This window comes from Homalodisca vitripennis, chromosome 3 (genome assembly GCF_021130785.1).
Source record: "Homalodisca vitripennis isolate AUS2020 chromosome 3, UT_GWSS_2.1, whole genome shotgun sequence".
Classification (NCBI taxonomy): domain Eukaryota; kingdom Metazoa; phylum Arthropoda; class Insecta; order Hemiptera; family Cicadellidae; genus Homalodisca; species Homalodisca vitripennis.
In genome coordinates this window covers 144,345,939-144,371,427 of record NC_060209.1, presented here as the reverse complement: position 1 = coordinate 144,371,427, position 25,489 = coordinate 144,345,939, and the positions used below count along the sequence as shown (strand labels likewise).

The following is a 25,489-nucleotide window of genomic DNA, read 5'->3' as shown; positions in this document are numbered from 1 at the left end:
AAAAAAATATAAATCACATTTCTTTGCTTTTTGGAGAAACAACTGAAATATCAGAAAAATATAGTTTTAATGATCTAAACTTCATTTTTTTTTTAAATATTTATGAATTAAACATTTGTGTTAAATATTGAAGTTCTACTAGAACTTCTATTGTTTAAATTACATTCCAATTGCATTTTGCCTTGAATTACAGGTTTTGCAGTTTTGTGTTAATAGTTATAATTTTATTCTAAACCATTATATGTTAATATAAATTTTGTTTAGTTTTTGAAAAAAATATGATTTATTTTAAATATAAAAAGTTAAATAGAAGCTATTTTTATTTTAGTACTTACTAACTATGTTTGCATGCCAAATTAGGTAAAATCAGAACATTTATCAAGTTACAACTAGTGCCTATGCTTACAGGCAGATATTTTCCAAAAACGGCTTTTTACTATCAGTAGGGGTTTCAAGAGCAAGGTCAGAAAGCTATGCTCCACTCTGTCTCATGTTGAATAATTTCAGCTTGTGTAATTAGATTTCTTACTCTATTCTTCTACCAAAACAAAATACTTTACATTAGTTCTTTTATTATAAGGCCGCAGTTCATAAATACGATACTATGTTTATTAATTTGTATGATTATTTAGAGAGGTGTACTCTAAGCAATAATGTAGCAGTTTAAAATCTATAGAAAAGAATTTACTATATTGATTTTCTCAAATTTAAAGGATCTTAAGCTTCCAATTAAGAGATCTCTGGCCATGTGGTATATTCAGTACCTATATGAATTCACTGAATATAAATGATTCTGAACATGGAAAACAGACGAGGAAAATTGATTATCTATTTTTCACCTCTTCCTTGTATGCATTGATAGCTTTCAATGCTTTTTTACACTCTTTTATAGTAATACATTAAGACTGTTGATTGGCATTTTAACTTTTAATTTTTTGATTAAGTAAATAAATAGCTAAGTTTACAACTAATACTTTGTTACAACTATATGATGATGTATATTAGACTAGATAATAAAGAAATGTAACGAAAGCCAATGTTGATATTATACCTTTTTTCATTTTACAGAAAACCAATCTTTGTAAAAACAATCTGATTGGTATGAAAATTGAGTTATATAAAATACAATGTTTAGTTCAAAAAGATTTGATAACTTAAGGTTAAAACATTTAGTGTTTGTACCTAGAAGGAATATTTTGAACTAGGAAGACATCAATAAAATATTTCTGTTAAAACAAAGTAAAAACTCAAATTTCAAATATTAATTTTAAACTTTTATCAGATTTTTCCTTGCACTATGGAATTGCCACTTGACTTAGGAGAGATAGAAATATCAAAACAATTATCTTCACTTTTCACTTTTATCAATTTAATTTTTTATCATTACTATAATTCTCTTATACTTTGTGAAAGAAAGTAAGCAACTGTTTGTAAGTTATACCAACTTTATATTACTTTGTTACAGCATTGTTATGTAGTAGTACATAATGTTTATATTTGATAAGATAGAGCTTTACTAAAAGGGCTCAATAAAAGAAATATTGATATCGACTCAGCCCTGGTGGAGCACTGCAGATAACGTAATCTGAGGCTGAGAGGTACGATAAGAGTCAGCAGCCAGGTATGAAGCCTTCAACACACCTCCACTCTTCATTAGAAGGTATGTTAACAGTTTACTTAATCATTTCAGTATATAATAAAAGTTAATGAATAGATCATTCCTAATCTTTCATTAAGAATACCAAGTCTTACTTATCTAATAAGGAAACCATCCTAATATTTTTCACATAACACCTTTATTACATAACTGCATTTATTTATGATCATCATGATCACTGTGTCATTAATTGTAATTAAAATATTTACCATGCCTTTAATCACTGTAAGAAATCAGAAATCACATAAGAAACCTCTACATACAATTGTTTGCATAAGCACAAGTCTGATGTAAAAGTGATGGTTTATTTCTTTTGACTCAACTATTGCAGTTATACACAGTAAAAAATTTACTGGGGTTAAAAATTGTTTGTTGTGGATGAGAAAATATAACAATCTCCCAAAATTGGAAAGAGAAACCAAAGTAAACACTAACAACCTTCAAGTTAGAGCAACCAATGTTCCTTGTTCATGTTACAACCATATCTAGTCTAGGCTCTTTTAAAAATACTTTGACTCATGACAGATTATGGTGGATGTTTTAAGCTCTTCTGAAAACAACTTTGTAGCTGATTCCTTCATTAGTGAGCTCTCCTTCGTTATTTCTTTCCAACTATAAAATTATTTAAGGAAGAGAAAAATTCCCTGACAGCCTCAATATTAAAATAAATGAACTGATGTTAGTATTATGAAACTCTTAACATGGAAAGACTGTAGAGCAAGTTTACAAAGTGTCTAGCCAAGTTTGTCGTGTGATATATTTTTCTCAAGATAGATGAATTAACATAATGAATCACATACATAATTATGCAATTATGATTCATTATGTTAGTTCAGCTATCTTGATATGAATACACCATACAACAAACTTGACTAGACACTTTGTAAATTTACATGACATAAGTCTGTCCCATTATACATCATTTATGTATATAATTCATTATTCATTGAATTTTTCTCTCCTGAAAATATACTACTGTTTATGGGTAAATAATGATAGTAAGAAAAAGAGCCATACAAAATAAATTATTGCTTTAATCTTATTTGAATCTCATTTATTGAATACCACAAATATTTATTTGTATCTAGTGATAGCTGTTGGTTTAAAGTATTAGAAATTATTGTTTTTTGCAACTGACATGAACGTTCACTATTTACACATATTTGATAACAATATATAGTTTACAGTTTTTCTACAAAACTGTTAAAGCTTTCCTAAGAAACACATTGTTCGTATTTTATTTATCAGTGAAACTAATTTAAAGGATAAAAGTGCACTGGTTTGTACTTGCTTTATACTCCTATTACAATAATGTGAGTTCTGACTAAAGCACGTTTTTATGGTTAAATAGAAACCTCACATATGTATATGTGATATACAGGTATATAAGTGATTTGAGTTTGATACTATCAATTACAAATATAGGTAATCAAAATTGCTTAATCGATATAATATATTATTCCTAGTTGCAGTTTCTTTGTGAAGTTATGTGTGACCAATTCATTCATTTAACTGTTATATCATTTTGTTTTCATAATTGAGTGTTTTTCTTTAAACTTAACACATTAGTCTTGTCATGACTATTGACAGAAACTTGGGTGTACTATTGTTTTGATTTGCAGCTGTATCCACCCCCCTCCTCTTAATATAGTAAACAAGTTTTTATTTGTTTTTATAAGAAGTTATTTCATTTTTTAATTAATTAAATGTTAGACAAAAATGTTAATGATATATGGAAAACAAAACATATTTTATGTTTGAATCTATAAAATATCTATATTAATACAATTATTTGTTAATATGGCAATTTAGGTGTTTAAAAACTATTTTTTTATACATATCTAATAACAATTGAAAGCTCTTACACTCCAGGAGTATTTTTTGTGTATTTAAATTACAACCAATTACAATAACTCTGTTCCACGAGCTTCCAAAATCCCAATGTTAATCTTATGAGAGTATTTTTATTTAGTTGAAAACAGCTAATGTTGAAAACATTTAGTTGAAAACAGCTAAAACACACATGTTACAAAGGCAGAGTTATTCTCATTCTAGTGGATCTTAATATCAGCTGATTGGTTATAAACTGCAGTCTTACCATCTTCTCTTAAATCTAGAGATTGAATATCCAGCTGGATTTTGGTGAGTTCTCTCTTATGCATTATCTATATACCATGAACTCAATAAAGAATGAAAAATACAGTACTACTTTTTGCTTATAACTTTTTTTACAGATGTACATTGAGATACCTCAGGTGGAAAAATGCTGTGTCAAAATACCTTTGAAACTTGGGAGTGCGATTGTGGCTGTAGAAAATGTAGTAAGTACTACCTATTATCTAAAAATACTAATTAAATTGTAACAACCAGGAGGTTTGAAATGTTGGTAACATTTTTTTATTTGCAACACTGAACCACAATTTGTCTTTTTCAAAAGGTTACCAACACTACTAATATGGATTCAGAATGTGTGCCATTATCGAAGATTAAATGATAACCTTATACGTTTTCTGGCTCGTTTTTCAATATTGACACAGACTACTGGCCTATTTTTTATTACTAAATTCTAGCAATCTTTCACTATTTTCTCTCTTAACTTCATGACAACAGCTTATTTTCGGGCTTTTTTATTTGCCATCGAATTTTTCAATAATGGCAAAAACCGAAATATTTGTATTTACGTTAAATGTCTGAGTATTATGAGAAATGTGTATAGACTTCATAATTTTGCACAAAAGAAATGATTTCAATATGTTTTTCCAGTGTTTCTCTTTGTACCACAAGGAGTACCTAAAACTTTAATTTCTCTTAAAAATTAAACAATTGTGCGCCTGACAATTGTCTAAAGTATTTATATAAGCGCGGGATCACATTATTAACAAATCACCTAGAGAGGCAAACCATAAAAACGCAATGTGGAAATGCATAGCAACGTGCACCCCATTAGGCGCACAACGCACTTTAAGAAAACCCGGGGTGTACCTGATCAGGTTACACGTTGGCAGTTGTGAAAGATCGCGTATACCTGATAAGGTAAAAGTCATTGTGAACGTGTTAATTTGAAAGGATCTCACAACATTGATTGGTACAAGAAGTCCCAAAAAGCCATGCAAGATGTGTATGGTGTTTAATAAACTTTACCCAATCCCCAAGAGTTGTAACGAAATACTGACTAAAAAGGAGACAGGTCTTATATTAACATAGATTATTTTATTTTCCCTCAGTAAAATGATTTTTAAATTAACAATCTAACAGTTACAAGTGTAATATACAAATGTTCAAATTTGAGAAATATACAAATTTGAGACTTCTTTATAAGGGGAGTTCTCCTTCCTTAATGTTACCATCATGGATACTCATTTGGTTAAACTTTTATGTACTGTTAAAGTGATAAATTAGCATAATTATTGTTTACTGCCATAGCATAATATCGTCACTTAATATTTTTACGATGTATCAGTTTGTTATTACTATGTAATAAATTGTATTAAATTTTTGTTGTGGAAATAAATGACTATGATGTACTCAATAAAATTATATTGTTGATGGCAGGTGGTGGGAACACTAATCATCTGCGCAGCCATTTACAACATTGACTCTGACAACACAGTTTTGAACACCAATCTTGCTATCTTCACACACTACAGTCAGTAAGAATTATTACATAGATGTTATTTTTTATTTTTGAATTTAAACTTAGAGACATTTATAAATGATAACATTATAATATAATAGCATTATATTAAAATAATGGTCATCAATGTTCCATAAAATATGTTTTAGATCGATTTGAAATAATATTTTTCACAATTTACCCTGCATTGGGTAATAAATAGAATAGCATTAAATTTTCTAAAAGTACAAGAAAAACCAAAATAATTTGATTGACAATTTTATAGTACAAAACTCGTTTCTTTATTGAATATAATGGTGATAATTAGTTTAACATTCATATAAAACAATGGCATAATAAATAACAATAAGTAAAAAATCAGGAACTTATTACTTGTCATACTGTTTACTTTACAGTACATACGTATTACTTTTGTTTTCAGTCTAAAAACTTCATTATTGTATATAAATAATGTTTGACTAATTTCTCTTCCTATTTAAATCTTATTTTGTACTTGTAGATTGGTTTTATAGTATTGTTTTATTTATATATGAACTAAATTATATTCATATTCAAGTATATTTGTTTTACATTTGTTCCAGAAGAGAAATGAGTTTATTTTTTGTATGAAATAGAAATTATATACCATGTTGAGTGTGTTAATTCATTTAGATTAGAAGTGTTTTTTCGATTTAAAGTTCTTGATCAAACAAAACCAATTATACAAAAATGTTAGTAAATAATGAAAACCACTTTTTATTGTTCGTAATGGGTTCTTGTGGTGCTGTGTGTAATTTATTGTATGTTGATGTTTTATTTGTAGCTGTTTCTTGTTTTATGATCTATAGAGTAGTTTATATTATGTTATATATTTGGTGTTAAGTATTGAGCTTACACTTGTTGTCGCATCTTAATCATTATCAGAGGAATTTTGTATGATTTTGACTATTTTATATTCCATAATGAATGGGGATATAACGTTTGTTTACTTGAAAAAGACATTGTTTTCTTAAGTAGTATGGTGTTTAACCAACCATAATTTACAATATGCCAGATCATAGTGTGAAAATTAATGCTTGTTATTTTAATACCATTATTATTGTTAACACTTTGACACATCTGGTGATAAAATATACCATGTCTTAAGTAACGGTAAAAGTATGAGTGCAGTGTTAAAAATTTTGAGTATAGCATAATATATATTCTTTCATGTACAAAAATCAAATATCTTTTAACACTGAATCCAACTTTTATAATCCATTTCAGTTTTGAGCTATAAAAAATTTAATCAAGATCGGTGTAATTTATGTGCCATAATATTTGTTTTAAAAGTCTATAGAATATGAGGTTTTAGAGCAAGTAATAATCAAATGAATTAATATGTTCCATACTTGTTATTGGTTTTAAATATTATATAAATTTATTAAAATGAAAGTAATAGTATGTCATTATGATTCTGAATATTATACAATCTATGTTAGAGTATGATCTTTTCAATAGACTTATTACTCACGTATGTTTGTGTATATACATTTTCATTCTGTCCTACTACATTCTGTTGTACAAATCAAAGTTTTCTAAGAAAAACTACTGCATATAACTGAGTTTTGAAAGGATTTCAGTTTAAAGTTTTGTGATCAGTTAATATTTGGAATAATTGAAGAAAGCACTTTTACCCTCTGTTCCTTAAACTTGTTTCAATCAAATATGTGATATGATTTTTGTAGTATTAAAGGATATTTTTTATCCTTGTCAATGAAATGGATTAAGGTTTACCTTATTGTAAAACAATAAATTTATATTTTCAGCTGGATTGGTGTTTTCACTGTTTCTGGGAGTTTGTCTATTGGTGACATCATGCCTTCTACTTGTTGCTTTGATAAAGGTATGTTATTGCAAGTGAGTTGTAATTTTTTTAATCTTATAAGATGAAGTAGTTAAGCACTGATATTTCAATTGTTCTATATAGTCTTCAAATAACCAATTTAACATATCTATTAATATTTGTATACATTATTAGTAATATGTATGATGTGTAGTTATTTTTAGTATATGGGCATAGAAAATGGGCTTATTTCATTATTAAACTCGCATTTTCACAGTTTTACCTACATTATAGTAATTCACTGGGAGGTCCTTTTTTTAAATGATATCTCAAAAATTCCTGAAATATATGATGCTCATAGGAAGCCATTCCCATTTCCTGATGGGAATCATTTCATGTCTTAAGTTTTAAAGGCATGTAAGGTATGTCTAAGAGAGTCAAATTGATTCTTGATTGGGATCATTAAATAAAGATGTCATAGTCATTTACAATAACTTCCCTAAAAACAAAAAAAGTATAAACTATATTTATTTTAGTAGCTCTATAAGGAATTACATGCATGTAAAGTAGGACATTTATGCAATTTTGTTAGCAGGCTCAAATAAAACCAGTTGAAGATAGAATATGAATACTTTACATTATATACATGAGTTAGCTCCTGGGAGTGACATAGTTTTTTATTACATGATTTAAGGAAAATTCTTTTGGTTAAATATAATTTAAGAAGTAATTTTTTTAAATGCAAATTTCTTAAGGAAATTTAATTATATAAAACATGTACTTTCCTTTAGCCATATTTTATGTACATTGTATACAGATTTCACATACTTTTGGGTCTGATTATAAGACGCCCCTAATTTATGCTTCAAATTTACTTTTATTGAATTATAAAAACATTTTTTATGTTTTACCTGTCTTCAGAAAATATACTTCGAATTACTGTAAACAAGATTCTATTTTATAATTTAAAAAAAAAATATTCTATTTATAATTAATAATTAAAAAGTAAAAATTATTCCGATACATAAATACAATTTTGGAGAGTAAAGCCATTTCTTAGTAAACCATTCCTTATGTACTTACAAAGTAACACAAATTGTTCATGCAAAACCACTGCATTTGTGTGAGGTTTGAGTAATTTTTGAGATTACAGTATAGTTGCTTTTAAAATTTTGAGATCAGTGGAATCTTTGAGTCAGATAGCATAACAGTGTCTCAGAGAGCAATTATGAGGTATCTTGAATTTTAGTGCACAATTATATGGCATTTATTCCATGAGGTATTTGGTTTGACTTGGCAGTTTCTAAAAATGTTTAGTAGTTAGTTTGTGGTGTTATCTTGATAAATGTTTCACTAAAAATATCTAATAGGAAACCATCACAACACATCAGGCTAAACTGTGTCGCTTCAGTACATTTACTAAATATGTTGTTTACATTTGGTGGTTTTACTTTTCATTTTTGTTGTACCTTGGGCAGTGGCGTAACTCCAGAGGGACAGGGGAGATAGAACCCTCCCTCAGTAGCCATTAAAATTAACCCCACTTCAATAGCCATTAAAATTAAAGAATGTTCATACTACAGCGATTCATTTTTTTTAAATACAGCAGTTAATTGTCTTACTTTGAAATCTTACCTCGTGTAAGAGATCAATTTAATTCAAATTCAATTTTCAAATAGTTCATGGCAGGATTGGTAAGATGAAATTGAATCGTCCATCACAAATGCCTAATTACATGTAAGATTAAAATAATTAATAAATAAGAAGGTGAGTCAACATTAAATTAGACTAAATTTGAATTATTTAATTGTAATAGCTTCTAAAAAAATTCATAATTTGTAAGTGGTATTAACAAACATTAAATTGAAACGTAGCAGTTTGGGTCGGAGGCTAGACTCAAGACTTCCGGTCTTGTCAACCCCATCTCTGCAGGTGATTTGCATGGCCTCTTTCTTGGCTTAACCATATAGTGGAAGGGCGTATATCACCCTTCTTGCAAAAGGCCACATGTTTAAGTAGAATTTAATCATGTATTCAAATTTATGAAGTAGTGATTTAAAGTTACAAACTGTGTACAGATATTTATTTAATAATATAACGTATCCTGTTAGTGTGCATCTTTACTTTAACTAACAAGAATAACAATAAGCGACTAACAATAATTATAATAATTTAACAAAGTATCAAGTGATAATAACATTAATAAAAATATCGCAGTAATAAGTCATTTAATAATAATAATGTTTCAACAATAACAAATCATAGGAATTACCCATCAGAGAAATAAGAAAAATTAACAATATAACACTGCCGAAAAATATAACCATTTCTAGTAAGTCCTTGTTTGGAGGTATGTACAATTACTTCAATTATATAAATAGCCACAACCGTCAATATTTTTAGTGTTTTAAATACCTCTCTACAACTATCTTGATGTTGGAGGGAAGCCATGATTCTTACTGCTCACTTTTGAATGAGTAGGATCCACTGAAGGTTCTTTGAGGACAAGCTGCCCCATACAATCACTCCATATCTAACATGAGACTCAAAGAGCGAGTGATAGACTGTCTTTGTAGTCAATTCTGTACTCACTGCCGTGGTTCTTCTCAGTACATACAAAGCGGTGTTGAGTTTTAAGCAAAGAGAATCAATATGGATGTCCCATGAAAGTTTGTCGTCAAGAATCATTCCAAGGTGCTTCATTTGTTCAACAGTTGCAATCTTGGGTGTTCCAGAGACTTTGTTCTTGCGCTTACCCAAAATTATCTGTGTTGTCTTCTCTTCGTTAAAGACCAAGTCGTTTGCTATATATAACAAAAGAAATGTAACAATAGTGATAACATGTAAAAAGCAATATCATACTAACACTAGGAGAAAGTTTGGTACACATGTGTGTATTAATACGTGAATTCTGTTTGTGATAAATAGTAACTGGGAAAATATTCAAAACTGGTGGTTGAATTATTTTTGCTATGACTTGTGCGTTTGAATAAATCTGGTGTAAACTTAAGTCCTAATAATTTAAAAAAAATCAAAAGTACATTATTGATGGTGATGAGTATGCTAGAAATTTAAGACTGTGCTAGGCCTATATGAATTGACACACTTTAATCATGTACACGACCACCTACACAAGACCACGTGGGTAGTTTTAAAAGTAGACTACATGTTGTTACATTAACGAATTTGGACAGTTAAATTTAACGCACACATTTGAATATCTTCACATGATACCACTAACATGTGACAATTTATAACATTAACCTTCTGACCTATATCTGAACTTACTTTACATGACCATGTGGGCCTGTTAACTTAATCCACATTGTGACCTTCATCACTTGTGTGGTGTGCTCTTCGGTCAGATCCATCCTCAGAGCTTGGGAAAGGCTTCAATCCGAAATTTAAAATCATACTAATTATATAATTTGATTACAGAAGTCTGCATTATTCTTATCTGTTTTAAATATAACAATAGGATTCAAATGAAACAATAGTTCAATATTTCTTGTTTTTTTTTTTTCAGGAAAAACACAACTACATCCTACCTTTCTTCTTGGTCCAAATGCTGATTGTGCTGATGAATGTCACAGGATTCATCACTTTTCTCATCCGCATGTTCTCCAGCTTTCTTCCTAATGCTCTTTATATATTTTTTTTCTTCCTGTATGGAGGTTTGTTGAAGTTAAACATTTATTTTAATTAGATCACCATTTAATCTAAATGAAATTTTTAATATATTTCAGAAACTTATTTTTACTACAGATAAAACTTATGTATAATTTAACTCTCTGGTGCAGTCTAGCTCAATAAGTCACTACATATACATAACATCAAAAATGAAACTTGTGTAATTTATTAATAACAAGAATAATGAAATTAATATGGCTAAAACATCAGGCCCGTTTTACATCCTGCCAGTGCCCTAGGCACAACGAAGAGTTGCACCCCATTTTATACCCCTTGGCGTAGTCAGCGTAGCCAGCTGACTACGCCCCCCCCCACCAGCCCTACCATAACGCCTATACCCCGTAAATTTATATTTAGTCTAAAATGCCAGTTTTGGTTCGGGTGGGACTTTAGACTTAATGTCCCTTAACTCTCCTTTACAAATTATCCTGATTTTTTTAAAGTATTTACATTATTTATAGTATTTGTTTAATCACATTTTCTTTGGATTATTTTTCGTTTTTGGCTTACCACTAGACTGACTAGAAATCCATACAATAGCTTTTTTTCTGGTTTTCTGTGATGCAAAGTCGATAATAATATTTGTTAGTCTAATTTTAAAGTAATGTCGTTTTGGGTGCACAGCAACAACAAGCCATTCAGCTTTTTATCTTTCATCAACCAATGACGATCTAATTTCTGACTTCACTCTTTTCAAAGCTGAAAAGCTGCGTTCAGCTGTGCAGTTTGTCAAAGGTTCAGGTTAGAAATATCCTGAGAGCAACCTTCAAATTGGGGAAAGTGTTCTCTAATCTGTTTTATTTTATGTAGGCGTACATATCTTTGATCTTAGAAAGGTTCTTCAAAACCATGTATTGTTTGAAGTGGTTACATTCCTGGGCAAAGTCTTGTCCATCAATATCGTTCTAGTATACTTCTCCTAACAGTTTAGCTTCACAAGCCATCTCTTTGGAATTTTTCTCTTCTAGATTTTGTAAATCTTAAATATTGTGTCGAGATTTGTATAGGCCTCCCTTCTTTTGAGCTGCAAAGCTATGTTGTCAACAATCGCAATAAACATCCAGGTGCGAAATCTTTCTCGAGATGTTTCTTCCATGCTTCTGTCCTTCTTATCATCGGGCAATAACTTTCTTTTTCTAACTTTGTCGTATACAGCTTCTTCTTTTTCTGCAAGTTTTAATGCTTTGGACTCGACATCATCAAATAAATATCTCATTGCACTCAAAAAACGAGGATAGTGTTTCAAGTTCCTTTGTATCACCAAATAGGTCTAAATCTTGATTTTGAAGAGTCAAACTTGTTCCTTGTTTTATCCACTGTCTCGAGAATTTCGTCCCAGATCACAGTTAATAACGTGGTTTGGAAATTTCCAAGTGTTTTAGAAACCCAGTGGCTGTGCATTGTGTTTCTAGTGTCTGAGTACCGTCTTTATTTAGCTCATCAAGAGCATCTTTTAATTCATGTCGACTTATTTTTAAAGCTCGAAGGGCGTCTGCCCTAGCAGACCATCTTGTGTCACTCAGGGGTTTTATCATTAGCTTTCTCTGATATTTCTTTGATTTTCCTTCGTTACTCTTTTCATGTTACAGGTGGAACATTCTTTTTAGAATGTTCCACCTGTAAGTGGATGCCGAGAAAAAAACATACAGCCCTTGTACGAATGTAAAAAATATTGTGTGTTATCTAGACACGCCTTCTCGGTAGCAAAACACCAGCAAGGTTTAGTGAATGAGCTGCACATGGTACATAGTCAGCAAGATCATTTTTACTGTTAATCCTTGCCTGAAGACCTGAGTATATGCCTGACATGTTTGATGCATTGTCGTAACTTTGTCCACGACAGTTATCGACATCCAGCTCAAGTTTCTCAAGTAAACTGAGGGTTGCTTATTCCAAACTTCCAGATTCGTGGCATACACTTGGTAAGAGTTGTATCAGGCGTTCGTTGGCGCAAGCATTGGGCAATTAAACATAACGAAGTACTACAGCCAATTGGTCTGTGTGCGACACGTCAGGTGTGGAGTCTATGATTATAGAAAGATAGCAAGCTTGCTTGATTTAATTTTAGATTTGTTTCAGTACTTCTTTGCTCATAATCTCAATAAATTCACTGCAAATGTCAGACGAATGGCATGATACACTACCTTTGTCTTTGTTACCATGTGTTTATGTGTTTCGCGATAAATAGATCAAATTCACATATCAGCTCGAGACAGCCTAGAAATAGTCCGTTTGATGATTATGCATGCAGATACAACCACAGCAATTTATTTCTCCATTTTTTGCGCCACCCCAAAAATGCCAATTGCCTAGCGCCCTAGGCACTTGCCTACCGTGCCTATTTGGTAAAACGGGCCTGTAAAACATATATTCACTTTTAAATTGCAATGAAACAGTATATTGTAATTTCATCTAGCATTTCTATTTTACACCTATACATTTTAATTTTGAGCGGATAAAGTTAAATTGATTGAAGTTTTTAAATGAATAAAAACCTAAGTGATTATGACCAAAAACTCATCAAGTTGATTCAGTCACATTATGTCAGGCACATGTATTTCCTGTTAAAAGTTAAGAATATGAAAGTGAGGGAGATAGAGCTAAAAATCTGCTGATTTAGAGATTTGTAAAATTATTAATTTTTTTAATAACTACTAGCCCCAATAGTTATAACTACTAACACTTTCACTGCGACACAACTCATGTACTGACTTTAGGGTAGCCAGAGTATTAGTGATGTGCATCTGCCGCAGTGCACGTGATAAAACACAATTCATCCTTTGTAGCCTTTGTAAAAAGGTATTGAAAAACTTCATGTTTCTTCAACTGACTAGTTTATTTGAAATTAATTTTCTGATGGAAAATTGAATGCGTATCACCAAGAATATGTATCACTAGCATTTTTATTGAAGGTGTTATGTGGCCAATAGTCAAACCCATTGGCTATTTTCACCATTCTTCCAACTGTTGAAACTAGTTCTAACTGAAAGGATTTTAAAACACTACAACTAATAGAAAATTACATCTAGAGAATTCAATGTAATTAATTCTTTAAATAAAATGACCATCTGTCCTGTTCTTCAAGTATCAAAATCTGAGACATGAGGTTAATCATGCACAAAAATGATGAACTAATTAGCAATACATGAAAGGAACATGAATAAACTATATAAAGATGTAATAGATCTATTTTCGTAGTAAAAAAATTTAGAGCTTTGTGAAAACCTAGAGATAGTTGTTAGTCAAGTAAATTAATACCTGAAGTCTTCTAATAAATAAAATATTAATTTCAGCCATCGCGGGGTCAGGCTGAGGTCTTTTCTGGGGCTCGCAAAAGCTGAGTACGGCCCTGGCCACACCACCTTTTTTATAATTATTCCTGTTGAAATAGGACCTAAGTGTGTAACTTCGTAATTTTTCGTTTTCAACATTTCGCTATTTTAGACTCAGTTAGAATCTTGTAAGAAAAATTGATTTTTGTAAGAGACAGCATAATCTGTGCTTGCATTAGCAGTCTATTATAAGCAGTATTGTATAATCCACGGAGAGTGATTCAGGCTGCAAAGTACATGGAGAATGACAGACGAATAATAAGCCCATGGCTACGTGGTAAGATGTGCGCAGGGAAACAGGAAGACATACACTAATTGAAAACTAAGATATTATTACGCTTCATGCTGAACAAGGACAAGTCTAAAAGGCAATAGACATATCTAATGCTTTCAATAATCTTTTGTAGATGTAACAAAAGATCTACCAGCTTTACTTGAACTGTTAAAAAACTGAGCAAGAAAATAACTATTTAATATTTTTACACCCAACCAATCCTTAGGAAGTGCAGAAAACTATAGCTTCTTTGAAAAAACACAAATTCCAAAGGTTGGGATGGCATGCCCACTCCTATTATAAAATCATGTGCACATTTAATTGAAAAGCCCTTGGCCTTCATTATTAATGAATATTTTAATAAAGAAACATTCCCTAACCACCTCAAACATTCTGAAATAAAACCAATTTAATAAAAGAATAAAATACAGTAATGTCAAATTATTGTCTAATAGCACTATAAAACCAGTCTGATCAAAAATATTTGAAAAACATTTTTATTTCTCGAGTTTAAAATTTCTAAATATTTTTAAGATCTTTGCAGATTTGGATTCAGTTTGGATTCTGAGCCAAATCCTCAATAGGCAATGCTATTTTTAATTTCATAGCCTTTGGATGGAGAAGATCATGTTGCATCTGTACTCTGTGACCTTTCCAAAGCTTTTGATTGTGTCAAGCATGACCTTTTGCTAAAAGACTTGTTATACAGAATTAGAGGTAGATTCAATGGCTGGTTGGGTTCATATCTATTCAACAGGAAGCAAAAAGTAGTATACACATATAGTTAAATATAAACAACATGTCATCTTCTTAACAATCAGGGAGCTCCTCAGGAGTCTGTGTTGTGTCCAATTCTCTTCCTGCTCTATAATAACGTCCTGTCACATACTTTCTCCAGTGCATCAGTAATTCTTTTTTCCAATGACAGAAAAATTACTGCATCGACCATTGATTTTTCAATTTTGAATAATGTGCTGGAGGCAGCTTTAACCTGTTGAGGGGTTCGGACAGCTATAATCGTCAACCTACCTATGGTCTACTAGAGTAAGCAAATCTCTAGTAGGAGTTACCAAATCTTCAGTTTGAACTCCAAGGCTTTTTGCTCAAATTCCTCTTAAAAGATATTAGTGAAAATAGGACAGTGGAGAACCCATTGCCATCCCCTCATCTTTGTGGTAAATTTGAACTTCTAACTCAAAATAATTACATTTAGTGTATAGTTTCTAATTCTAACAGTTCCATAATTACTGGCACGGGAATTTTAGTTCTATCCTTTAATGTTTGGTCTTCTTTGAGAAGTGACTCAATGATTTCGAGAGTTTATGGAACCAGTACATTTGTGAATAGACTTTCCACGGCAAAACCTACTAGTTTGTCAGTGTCACTCAACTTCAGGGATTTTGACTTCTCTATAAAATCCCTGTAATTTTTTATAAAAGTTTTTCCTACCAATGGCGTTAAAATGTCCAAAAGGACTTTAGACAATTCCCTGCAAGGTGAATCACAAGAACTAATGATAGGCTGGAGAGGGATGCTAAGTTTGTGAACTTTGGGAAGGCCATACATATGAGAGATTTTGGAATTTTAAAGGATTAATTTACATCTAAATTTTTCTGAAAAATTTGCTTTTGTTTTCTTAAGTTGTTTGCTACTATGTGTTCAAATGAATCAGTTGGGTCTTTATTTGCCAGTATTTTAAGTTTCCGTAATTTCTTCTTTATACGCTACTGAGTCAAGTACAACAGTAGCGTTGCCTTTATCGGCTGATAAGATTTTGACCGTGTTGTCTTGGATCGACATGGCCTTTTTCTCCTCTATTTTCAAATTGGGCTTTGTGGGAGGAACAAAAGACTGGCCTCACAATGAAACCTGTCACCCTATTCCTCAGATAACTGTGCAACAGCCAACTCGATTCCAGTTACGAAATCCAGTGCTCTTACTCATTTTTGTGCCATTGAAAAGTTTAGATCCTTAAATAAAACTGATATTTCCATGTCATTGAGGGTTTTTGAAGACAGGTTGATTACATTTTTATTATTTGCATCTGTATTCGCCTAGCCATCTTGAAAAAAATCACATTGTTTGGGTTTAATTTGTTCAAGTATTGGGATTTTCTTTTTCTTGTCTATTTCAGAGACTTTTTTTACATCTTTTATGGATACTTTTGAGAATGTTGTTGAATTCTGTATTGATCAGGGTTTTTAATTCAGTTTTATTTTACATTCAATACTATTTTGGAGGAGACATCTTTCATGATGACATGCAGTTCTTTCTTTAAGTAAGGATTTAGAAGCAGAAGACAAAATTTTACTGGCATTCATATATGGTGTGTAAAAAATAATTGTTATTGTTTTCCATTATTAGTGTTACGATACATCACAAATTATGTACACATTAGAAATATTAATTTATTAATTGCAATCTGTTACACATTTGCATAAATAAAAATGTTTTTAGAAGCTGTATTGTTAGGATTAAAGTTGGTGCTTTTTATTTACAGGGTTGTCATTCTACTGTTTCATCGTAGTGTACAGCTACTACAGAGAATCTACCTGGAGTTCTACTATCACATGAGGTCACTACGGCAGTCAGCCACATTCCACCCATGGAGAACTCTGATCTTCTATTAATAACCATGAGAACAAAGCATGAAATTCCATCAACTTTTCACACTGATTTCCTCAATGAGGCAGAAAAGGCATTTTTGTAATTTTTTACAATTACATCAAGTAGAATAGATTGTACTTAAACTGTCATGGGAAAAGGGACATTATCTTTAATGAAAGATTTTAAAATGTCTTAATATAAATAAATATCTTATAAATAAGAGTAAATTTCCAACATTTTGGGAAAAACTGATCCTAATCATTTTTATTTTAACATCTATCAAAAGTCCCATCAATGTTTTGTAAGATTTATAATTTTATATGTATATATGTATAGTGGTGAAAAAAATCAGTTACGGGTAGCTATGGTGGGAAGGGTTGATTCAATGTGAATGTTGATTTTAGCTCTAGTTCACCTTCCTCTTAGTGCAGCTTCTTCCAAAGTCTGACAGCGTCAGATTTCAGACGTTGCATGCACTAAGAGGAAGGTGAACTGGAGCTAAAATCAACATTCACAGTTAAAGGCGTTCTGTTGAAAATATTCTTTGTTAAAGATAATGGGACTTTTCCTGAGGTTGTTTGCTTTTTTACTATTTTATGTCTATTATTGTAAGACTTTTGTACTTTTTGTTCAATAAACAAACACAGTAGGTGTTTTAACAATAATTTATTACCTTATCTCATCCTGGTGTTATTTTTAACTCCTCAATTGGTTCTCAGTCCATTCTAAAAATATGTTCCTAAAGTGAGTGAAAAGTGAACATCACACATAATACAAGTATTTGTTGAACTAAGTGAAAAATTCACTAGATTTGATGAAAAAACTTTTTGATGCAAAAACGTTGTATTTACATTTTAAAAAGATAACTGACCTTGAAAATGTGACCTTGTAAAACTATATACACTCATAGTTTTTAAGTCATTAATCACACAACATTTCTTTTGAAGGAGTATCTCATCTCTACTAGAGAGTAATTATTAACATAACTCTAAAAAGTTATGATTTCTGTTGGTTCTTCCTATTTAAATAATTTTAAACAATCCAATGTAAAAAAAAACTCAGGCCATATATACCATATGAGCGGCGAATATCAAATGACGCGACCATGTACTTATTTTAGAAACTGAGTTGAGTCCGCTTGTTAAATACAAGACGTATATTTATTCAATTTACAATAAAATTAATCAATACTATTTCAAAATACAACTATAATAATTAACAAAAAGGAACAAATGGAGCTCTAAATGACTCAACATCGCTGCTAAAAATGATGGTGCCTGCCGCGCCGCTTGTATCGTAACGTAGGCCTTATTGTTGAGAGACAAAATTTGTTTATTCTAAAGCACGTTTTTTTTCTATTCAATGCGACGAATCAACTGACATTGCTAACTGTGCTCAGCTTTTTGTGTTTTATTAGGTATGATTGCGGTTACTCTATTAAGGAAAATGTATTATTTTGCAAATCTTTGCCAGACCATGCCACAGGTGAATGTCTTTTTAAAGTGTTCATTGAGGCAACTGAACCATTTGAAATTGATTGGAACAAATGTGTTTTCAATTTGTAGTGATGGTGCAAGAGCCCTTTCGGGTAAAAACAGCGGATTGATTGCCAGGTTGAAAACGTTAATGCCAAATGCAAACTGGGTGCATTGTTTTTACATAGACAAGCTTTAGCAGCTAAAGGAATGACTTGCGTCAAGTTTTGGCTGAGGCTATCAAAGTTGTTAACTACGTCAAGAGTCGACCATTGCAGAGTATATTACTTGAAAACTTGTGTGAAGAGGTAGGAGCCCTTCACAAACATTTGCTATTCCACACCGAAGTGAGATGGCTGTCCCGGGGCAACGTTTGAGTAGCGCTGTTTTTCTTTGAGATCAGAAATGTTGCTTTTTTTAATGGACACTAAACATGAACTTTTCCCATTTTTTCGGCGATGAAAAATGGATAATAAAGCTTGCTTACTTGGCTGATATTTTTTCTCATCTCAACATTTTGAACTCATCCCTACAAGAACCAGAAACAGCTATTTTGTATGCTCAAGACCGAGTAAATGCATTTGTAAGAAAACTTACTCTTTGGAATACAAGAATAAAAGATGAAGACTTTGAAAATGTCCAACTTACACAAGAATTCAAGGAGTAGTATGCCTCAAGTATTGGTGACACACTCCATTGACACATTCATCTCTTTCATTACTCATATCATCACACCTTGAAGCCTTGATAAAGCAGTTGAATGATTATATTCCTGTTAAAGATACAAGTGGATCTGTGTGGGATAACAAAACCATTTTCCGAAAAAAGCTGTTCAAAAAGCAGAATTGAATGCTGGCCTCCACGATGAACTGATAGATATATCAAGTGATCAGTCATTGAAACTAACTTTTATTTATGTATTTTGTTTTTTCAACTCTCAGTTGCATATGATTCACAGTGAACCACCACTGTATCGCATCAAGGTCACGACTCATTGCTACTCGTACTGAGTCCAAATCCTTGCTGGCATAAGCACAAGGCAGTATCATCTGCAAAAGATGTTAAAGTACCATGAAAGCGAGTATTACAAAAATCATTTATATATATATTATGAATAAAATAGCTCCAAGAACTGATTCCTTGTGGTACAACCATTTTTAATTACCCCCATGTCACTACATACAGCATTAATTTTGACACATTGTTTTCTCTTCAGCAAGTAACTCTGAAACCAATCATATACAACTCCCCCGAATGCCACACCGATAAAGCTTTTCCAAAAGAATATTATGGTCAACTGTATCAAAGGCTTTTTTTATATCTAAAAATAGGCCACTAACATTTTTTCCGTCATTAATTCCATCATAAACATTGGTCATAAAGTTTAATAAGGCATGTTCAGTGTTTAGTCCGGATCTAAATCCATACTGTTTGGTACTAAAAAAAAATTTGTTTTACTTAAGAACTTAATAAGTTTATGCTTCATTACCTTCTCAATAACCTTAGAGAAACAAGAAAGCAATGATATCGGACGATAATTACTGCATAATAAACTGGAACCACTCTTAAAAATTGGTATGACAACAGCAGTTTTTAATTTAGTTGGAAAAATGCCAGTTTGGGAAGCTAAGATTAATTATATACAGAAAAAACATCTAAAATATTTTCAGAAAACTTCCTTTAGTGTACAAGTGCTTATTCCATCAATACCAGGAGCAGTGTTATTCTTTAGAGATTTTATAACACACTCTTCAGCTAAAACTGGTTCAATAAAAATCGAATGAACTTCCATTCTACATGGAAAATAATTGTTATAGTGCATAGACAAGAAATTATCATATCGATTGCGGCAGGAAGAATTAATTCCTCAGCAATGGTATGTGGCTTCCCCACTTTAGCAATCTTTAGCGCTACCTCGTACGAAGCTTTGAGGGCATTTTTGCTATCATCAGTATGACTTTTAATATTTAACCTGTTGCATGCGAAGGGACAGCAGTTTTTTCTCTGGAAAAAACTCGACTGGTTTGTTTTTCAGCGCAGAATACTTAGTTTCAAGATGACGCTTCATTTTTTGAAGGTTTCATGCTTTCAACTGATAAAACTTTACTACAAATAACACACTGAGGTTTGTTTTCAAGTTCAGTAAAACCAAACTGTAGATATGCATTATTATTACTTTCGGCATTTTTGGTTTTGAGACTTCGGAACTACTTTTGCTACATGAAGCTTCTCTATTTTAAAAACTTATCCATTATTAATACTAAAACTTGAGTGTTCAATTTGAAGATCAAAGTACGCACTATTTTCTCAAGACGACAGGCAGTCGACTGGCACACTGGCACAGTGGCTTGTCGGAGGACGAATTGCGCCGTGCGATGGCTGCGCGCCGCAGCTCCATTGTCAGGCTGTCTCCGCGGCTTTAAATACACCACGCGTCAGTTCTGTAAATACACTGCGCACAGTCTTTGCCTGCTTTGATATTGAAGAATTAAAAATGATTAAAATTACTTTTGTTACATTTATTACCGGATCGTTTATTAATTATTAAGAAATTAGTGCTCACTAACGTTTTTACATAGTTTTGAATAGTGTTTTTTTATGTTTTTTAAAACTAATCATTGCTGTCTTTTTGCATACAAAGGCTTACTTTACGATGTTACAAGAAGGGGGTCGCCAAAATTCTCAACCTAAAAAGGGGGTCGCAGCGTTGAAAAGGTTGAGAACCACTGTTCTAGACCATGCAGCAACCTCACAGCCTGCTTCTGCATTATCAGCACTCGCTCAAGGTGGCTGTGTGACGAGGCCCCCCAAAGCACGATGTCATACCTTAAGTGTCCCTCAAAGAGTGCATGATAGCTAGTCTTGGCTGCCTGAGGTGAGGCTATAGTCAACATCCGTCTCAAGACAAAAAGTGAGCTGCTCAGCTTGCTGCATAATTGGTCAATATGATTTGCCCAGGAATTATGGTTGTCCAGTATGACTCCTAGATGCTTAGTTGACTTAGCACATTGTAAATTAGGAAGAGCATCTCTCTTGCTTCCAAAGTTTATTTGTACACTTTTGCTTTCATTTGGAACAAGATCATTGGAGCTACAATAGTCAAGAGCCATGTTGAAGACTATGTATGTCTGCACTTCAAGATCCTCCACAACCCTTGATGAAGTCACAAGGACAGAGTCGTCAGCATACATCACGATTCGACAGTATTGTTCTGTAAAATAAGGGAGGTCAAAACTGAAAAGTATGGACATCACCGGGCCCAGGACAGGCCCCTGGGGTACTCCTCTGGTAATGGGAAGTTTGGTAGATCTTACTGTAGATGTTCATAGTTGCTTCATTCCTAGATTCCTTCAATTCCACCAGCTGTTCACGACCCTCCATATAACTTCTGAACCAATTCCATACTGTTCCTTCAAAGCCGTGATGTCCAAATTTATCTAAAATAAGCTTGTGGCTAAGAAAATCAAATGCCTTACTCATGTCTAGATGGATGCTTATGGCATTATCGCCTTCTTCAAGTTTCTCTAAGATCAATTCACCAAGATCCACCAAAGCAGTTGAGGTTGATCTATTGCAAAGAAAACCATGTCGACTTGATAAATCAATGTTGTTTACTCTCAATTGTTCAAAAATTCTTACAAGAACAACCTTCTCTATTATTTTTGCAAAGGTTGATATTAGCGATATCGGTCTGTAGTTCCCCATGTCATCCATTTTTCCTTTTTTGTGCTAGAGTATGACCTTTGCAGTTTTTAGCTTACTTGGGAAACAACCCTCACTCAAACTGAGGTTTACTATGTGAAGTAAGGGTGGAAGTAACTCCTCCATGCAGTATTTAATCATCATAGAAGAGTACTCATCTAGACCAGCAGAGGGTTTGGATTTCATATTTGATATTATTGTTTTCAATTCTCTTTCAGAGGTAGGATGTAACACATTTAGAGGTATTCTTACCTTCAGAGGAAATATTTTTCTTACTGCAGGTTTTACCAGAAGATTAATTTTTAGTGTTTCATCTGCCATAGAAGTAAAAAATGTATTAAATCTGTTAGCAATTTCTGTAGTGTCCTCAATTTTTGAATTGGAAATCATGATATGGTCTAAGTATGAGGTATTGGAGGCTTTCCTTTTCCTTTCACTGTTTACCAGTGTCCAGAGAGCTTTGTTTTTATTAACAGATCTGTCTAGATAGTTTGTACTTGCTTGTTGTCTTAAAGACTTTAGTTTCAAGTCATAAGTTTTTTTTAAGGTGATTTGCCCTCATCTTATCTTCTTCTATGCCATAAAAACAAGTACCTGTCCTGGGCCTGCAGAAATTGCTCTTTCAGATTTCTTGCTTCAGTATCATACTTGTGTTTTACTGAAGAGACAGGTCTTTCACGAGATTTTCTCAAGGGGCATGCTTCGTTAAGGGATGCTGTCAATATATAAAGAAAGACATCATAAGCTTCTTCTGTCAGGGCTGTCTCAAAAACCTGTGTCCAGTCTTGAGTAGCAAGAAGCATATTCAGAATCCCCAAACTCTCATCATTGTAGTGCCAACGTGTGGATGAAGTTGGTTTAGTCATGGCCACTTCAAACTCCAAACTGCAAAGTTGTCCCGTGTGATCTGAAATAGCTGCAGGAATTATCTGAACATTAATATCATCCCTGAAGGCTGAGGATATGCAAACTATATCGATGGAAGAGCTTGTGTCACAGGTAATTCTTGTAGGTGGCAGCAAAATCCTTACAATATCAAAACTAATCAGGAGCTCATTTAGTGTCTTTGAATCACTAGAAGTTTTGAGGCAATCAACATTGAAATCTCCAACAATGAGTTTAAGGCATTGAGCAGGCCATGATTCAAAAATGGATGTAAGTGTCTGGAGAGCAAGATAAAAAGACTCTTTATCTTGCCTGGGAGGTCTATAAACACAAAGCACGTACAGTTGTTCCTTCTTATTGAGATGTAATGCTCAAACTTCACATGAGTATAGAAGGTAAGTTTATTGATAACATTAATGTTAAAATGTAGGTAATACCCATTTTTAGTATTCTTTGAAAAAAGTATCCTTGGTATGGTATACAGTTAAAAGAATGTTTTATAGTTATTTTTGGTTAATAAAAATCCAATCGAAGAGGTTGTTTCCAAAACGACCTAAGTAAAAAAAGCTATTTTTCAAAGAGTCAAATGTTTAAAATATCATGTGTTTTGTTGTACACATACATAGAAACACATAAAAGTACATCACATGGTCTTCACATCACATCTTTAAAGTGCTGTTATGAAGTCATCTTGATTCTGAATCTGACAGGATATTTATGATTCAATATATGAAATAGCAATTTTTGATATACCGGTATATATATATATTTGATATAAAATATATATATATATATATATATATATATATTTATATTTATTTAGTCTCTGCTATTGTATAATCAGGGCTGTACTCAGCTTTAGCGGGTCCCGGAAAAGATTTTTGGCTGGCCCCCATCATGTCCTACCATCATGTCCATCAACATGGTACCTTCAAATATATGTGTGGCAGGGACGGCCCGGGCTCTGGTAAAATTGTCCAAAAAACCGGTCTGAATATGGACCTAAGTGTAATTTTTCTTCAGTAGCTGTTAAAATCGACGAAACACTTGGTAAGGGGGCATATAGTTATGTCTCCTGATTGGAAAATACTGTTTCTAATATCTAAAGGCTTTCGGTTTTTGTGCATAGTTAATCAAGAAGAGTAACAGTAGTACTTTTGTTTTGACCTGTGCAAGCATCTGAAAAAGGCCTTATCATTAAAGATTTTTCAGGGGAATTTTTTAATTTTTGCTCAAGTTTTGTCACAAAATGATTTGGGACTGATGTTACTTCGTTAGACCTTGACCGCTTTGAACCTCAGTCAAAATATAAATTGGGAATGGTTTGGTTTTTTCTCAATCTAAACAAAAGTCAAGTTGTACACCCATATTTGTATGGCATAAAATATTTCACATACAACGTTTTATGGTAGAGGCTGGTTCTGTTGCATGGCAAAGGAAACTAACTAATATCTCGTACATTAATATGTCCTCTTGTCATTATTTCAAAATATTTTTTGGATCTGAGCCTAGAATCTGTATTGAGTCATCAAACTAGCTTCCTCAGATAGGTCACATGAAGTCTTGATTTGATTCTTAGTTTGATCACAAAAAGACAAAATATCTGTATTAAGGTTTCCAAAACTGAGATTGAATTTTTAACTTTTATAAAACTTGGAACTGGCATTAACTGGTTTGCTTAGTGTTTTTTGTTCTTCTTTCCACATTCGTTACAATGTTTTAACTGAAAGTTCAGAATTGAGATAACCACAAATACTTTTTCTTCTTCCATAATGGCTTTTTCATAACCATTCAAAGATTTTGTAAACACTAACATTGATCCTGATATCTCAGAAAGTTTTTGTTGATCAAGCTCTTCCACGCTTTTCTGTTGGACAATAACTAATTAAATATAGATTTTTGCTTAAATTGTTTTTTTTTTGTGTGATGACCGTGATAACAACGTCCTGGACATTCTGGCGGTATTGCATGGTCAAACAAGTGGGCACTGGCCATGGTAAATGAACAAAACCTACTCAACTAAATCTGTGTTAAAAATTGAGTATTACGAATAAATAGTGGTTAACAATATTACATGCTCAAGGTAATAAATTTTAAAACTCCACTGGGAGATCAATTGAGAATTTTTTTGAACCACCTGGTCTAGAATAAAAGTTAAAATGGTAATTTAATAACAACTTTTTTCGTATAATTCTAATATTTCATATTAAAAACAGTGCACTTGTATAAAAATTATGGTCTTTATCAATTCAGAGTTGTGGTTTTTCAAGGTAACAGATTAGTTGAAAAGCGTCAAAAACCTGTATCTTTTTTCATTCTCACAGACATAAAAACTGGAAGTTATTATTTTAAAATAATTTCTTTATGGGTCTAAACGCAGAAATATACAAGCTAAATTTTAATGTCACTCCTGTTATTTTAGCTGTACC

At 32.2% G+C, this 25,489-nt stretch overlaps 1 protein-coding gene across 1 annotated transcript; it reads left to right on the top strand.

Annotated features, from left to right (window-relative positions):
- Positions 1 to 1,041: 1,041 nt before the first annotated feature.
- LOC124357623 lies at positions 1,042 to 17,347 on the top strand. The gene is made up of 6 exons (XM_046809575.1): positions 1,042 to 1,660; positions 3,892 to 3,978; positions 5,210 to 5,303; positions 7,079 to 7,155; positions 10,622 to 10,769; positions 16,892 to 17,347. Exons 2-6 carry the CDS (start codon positions 3,892 to 3,894, stop codon positions 16,963 to 16,965), a joined length of 480 nt encoding a protein of 159 aa, XP_046665531.1. The 5' UTR covers positions 1,042 to 1,660; the 3' UTR covers positions 16,966 to 17,347.
- Positions 17,348 to 25,489: the final 8,142 nt, after the last annotated feature.

Bases quoted from the DNA above. Each gene is read 5' to 3' on its own strand.
- LOC124357623 (XM_046809575.1), top strand. From the start codon at position 3,892: ATGTACATTGAGATACCTCAGGTGGAAAAATGCTGTGTCAAAATACCT. The intron at 5,304-7,078 runs GTCAGTAAGAAT...TTATATTTTCAG, and splicing joins TGCTATCTTCACACACTACA to CTGGATTGGTGTTTTCACTG. The intron at 7,156-10,621 runs GTATGTTATTGC...TTTTTTTTTCAG, and splicing joins TACTTGTTGCTTTGATAAAG to GAAAAACACAACTACATCCT.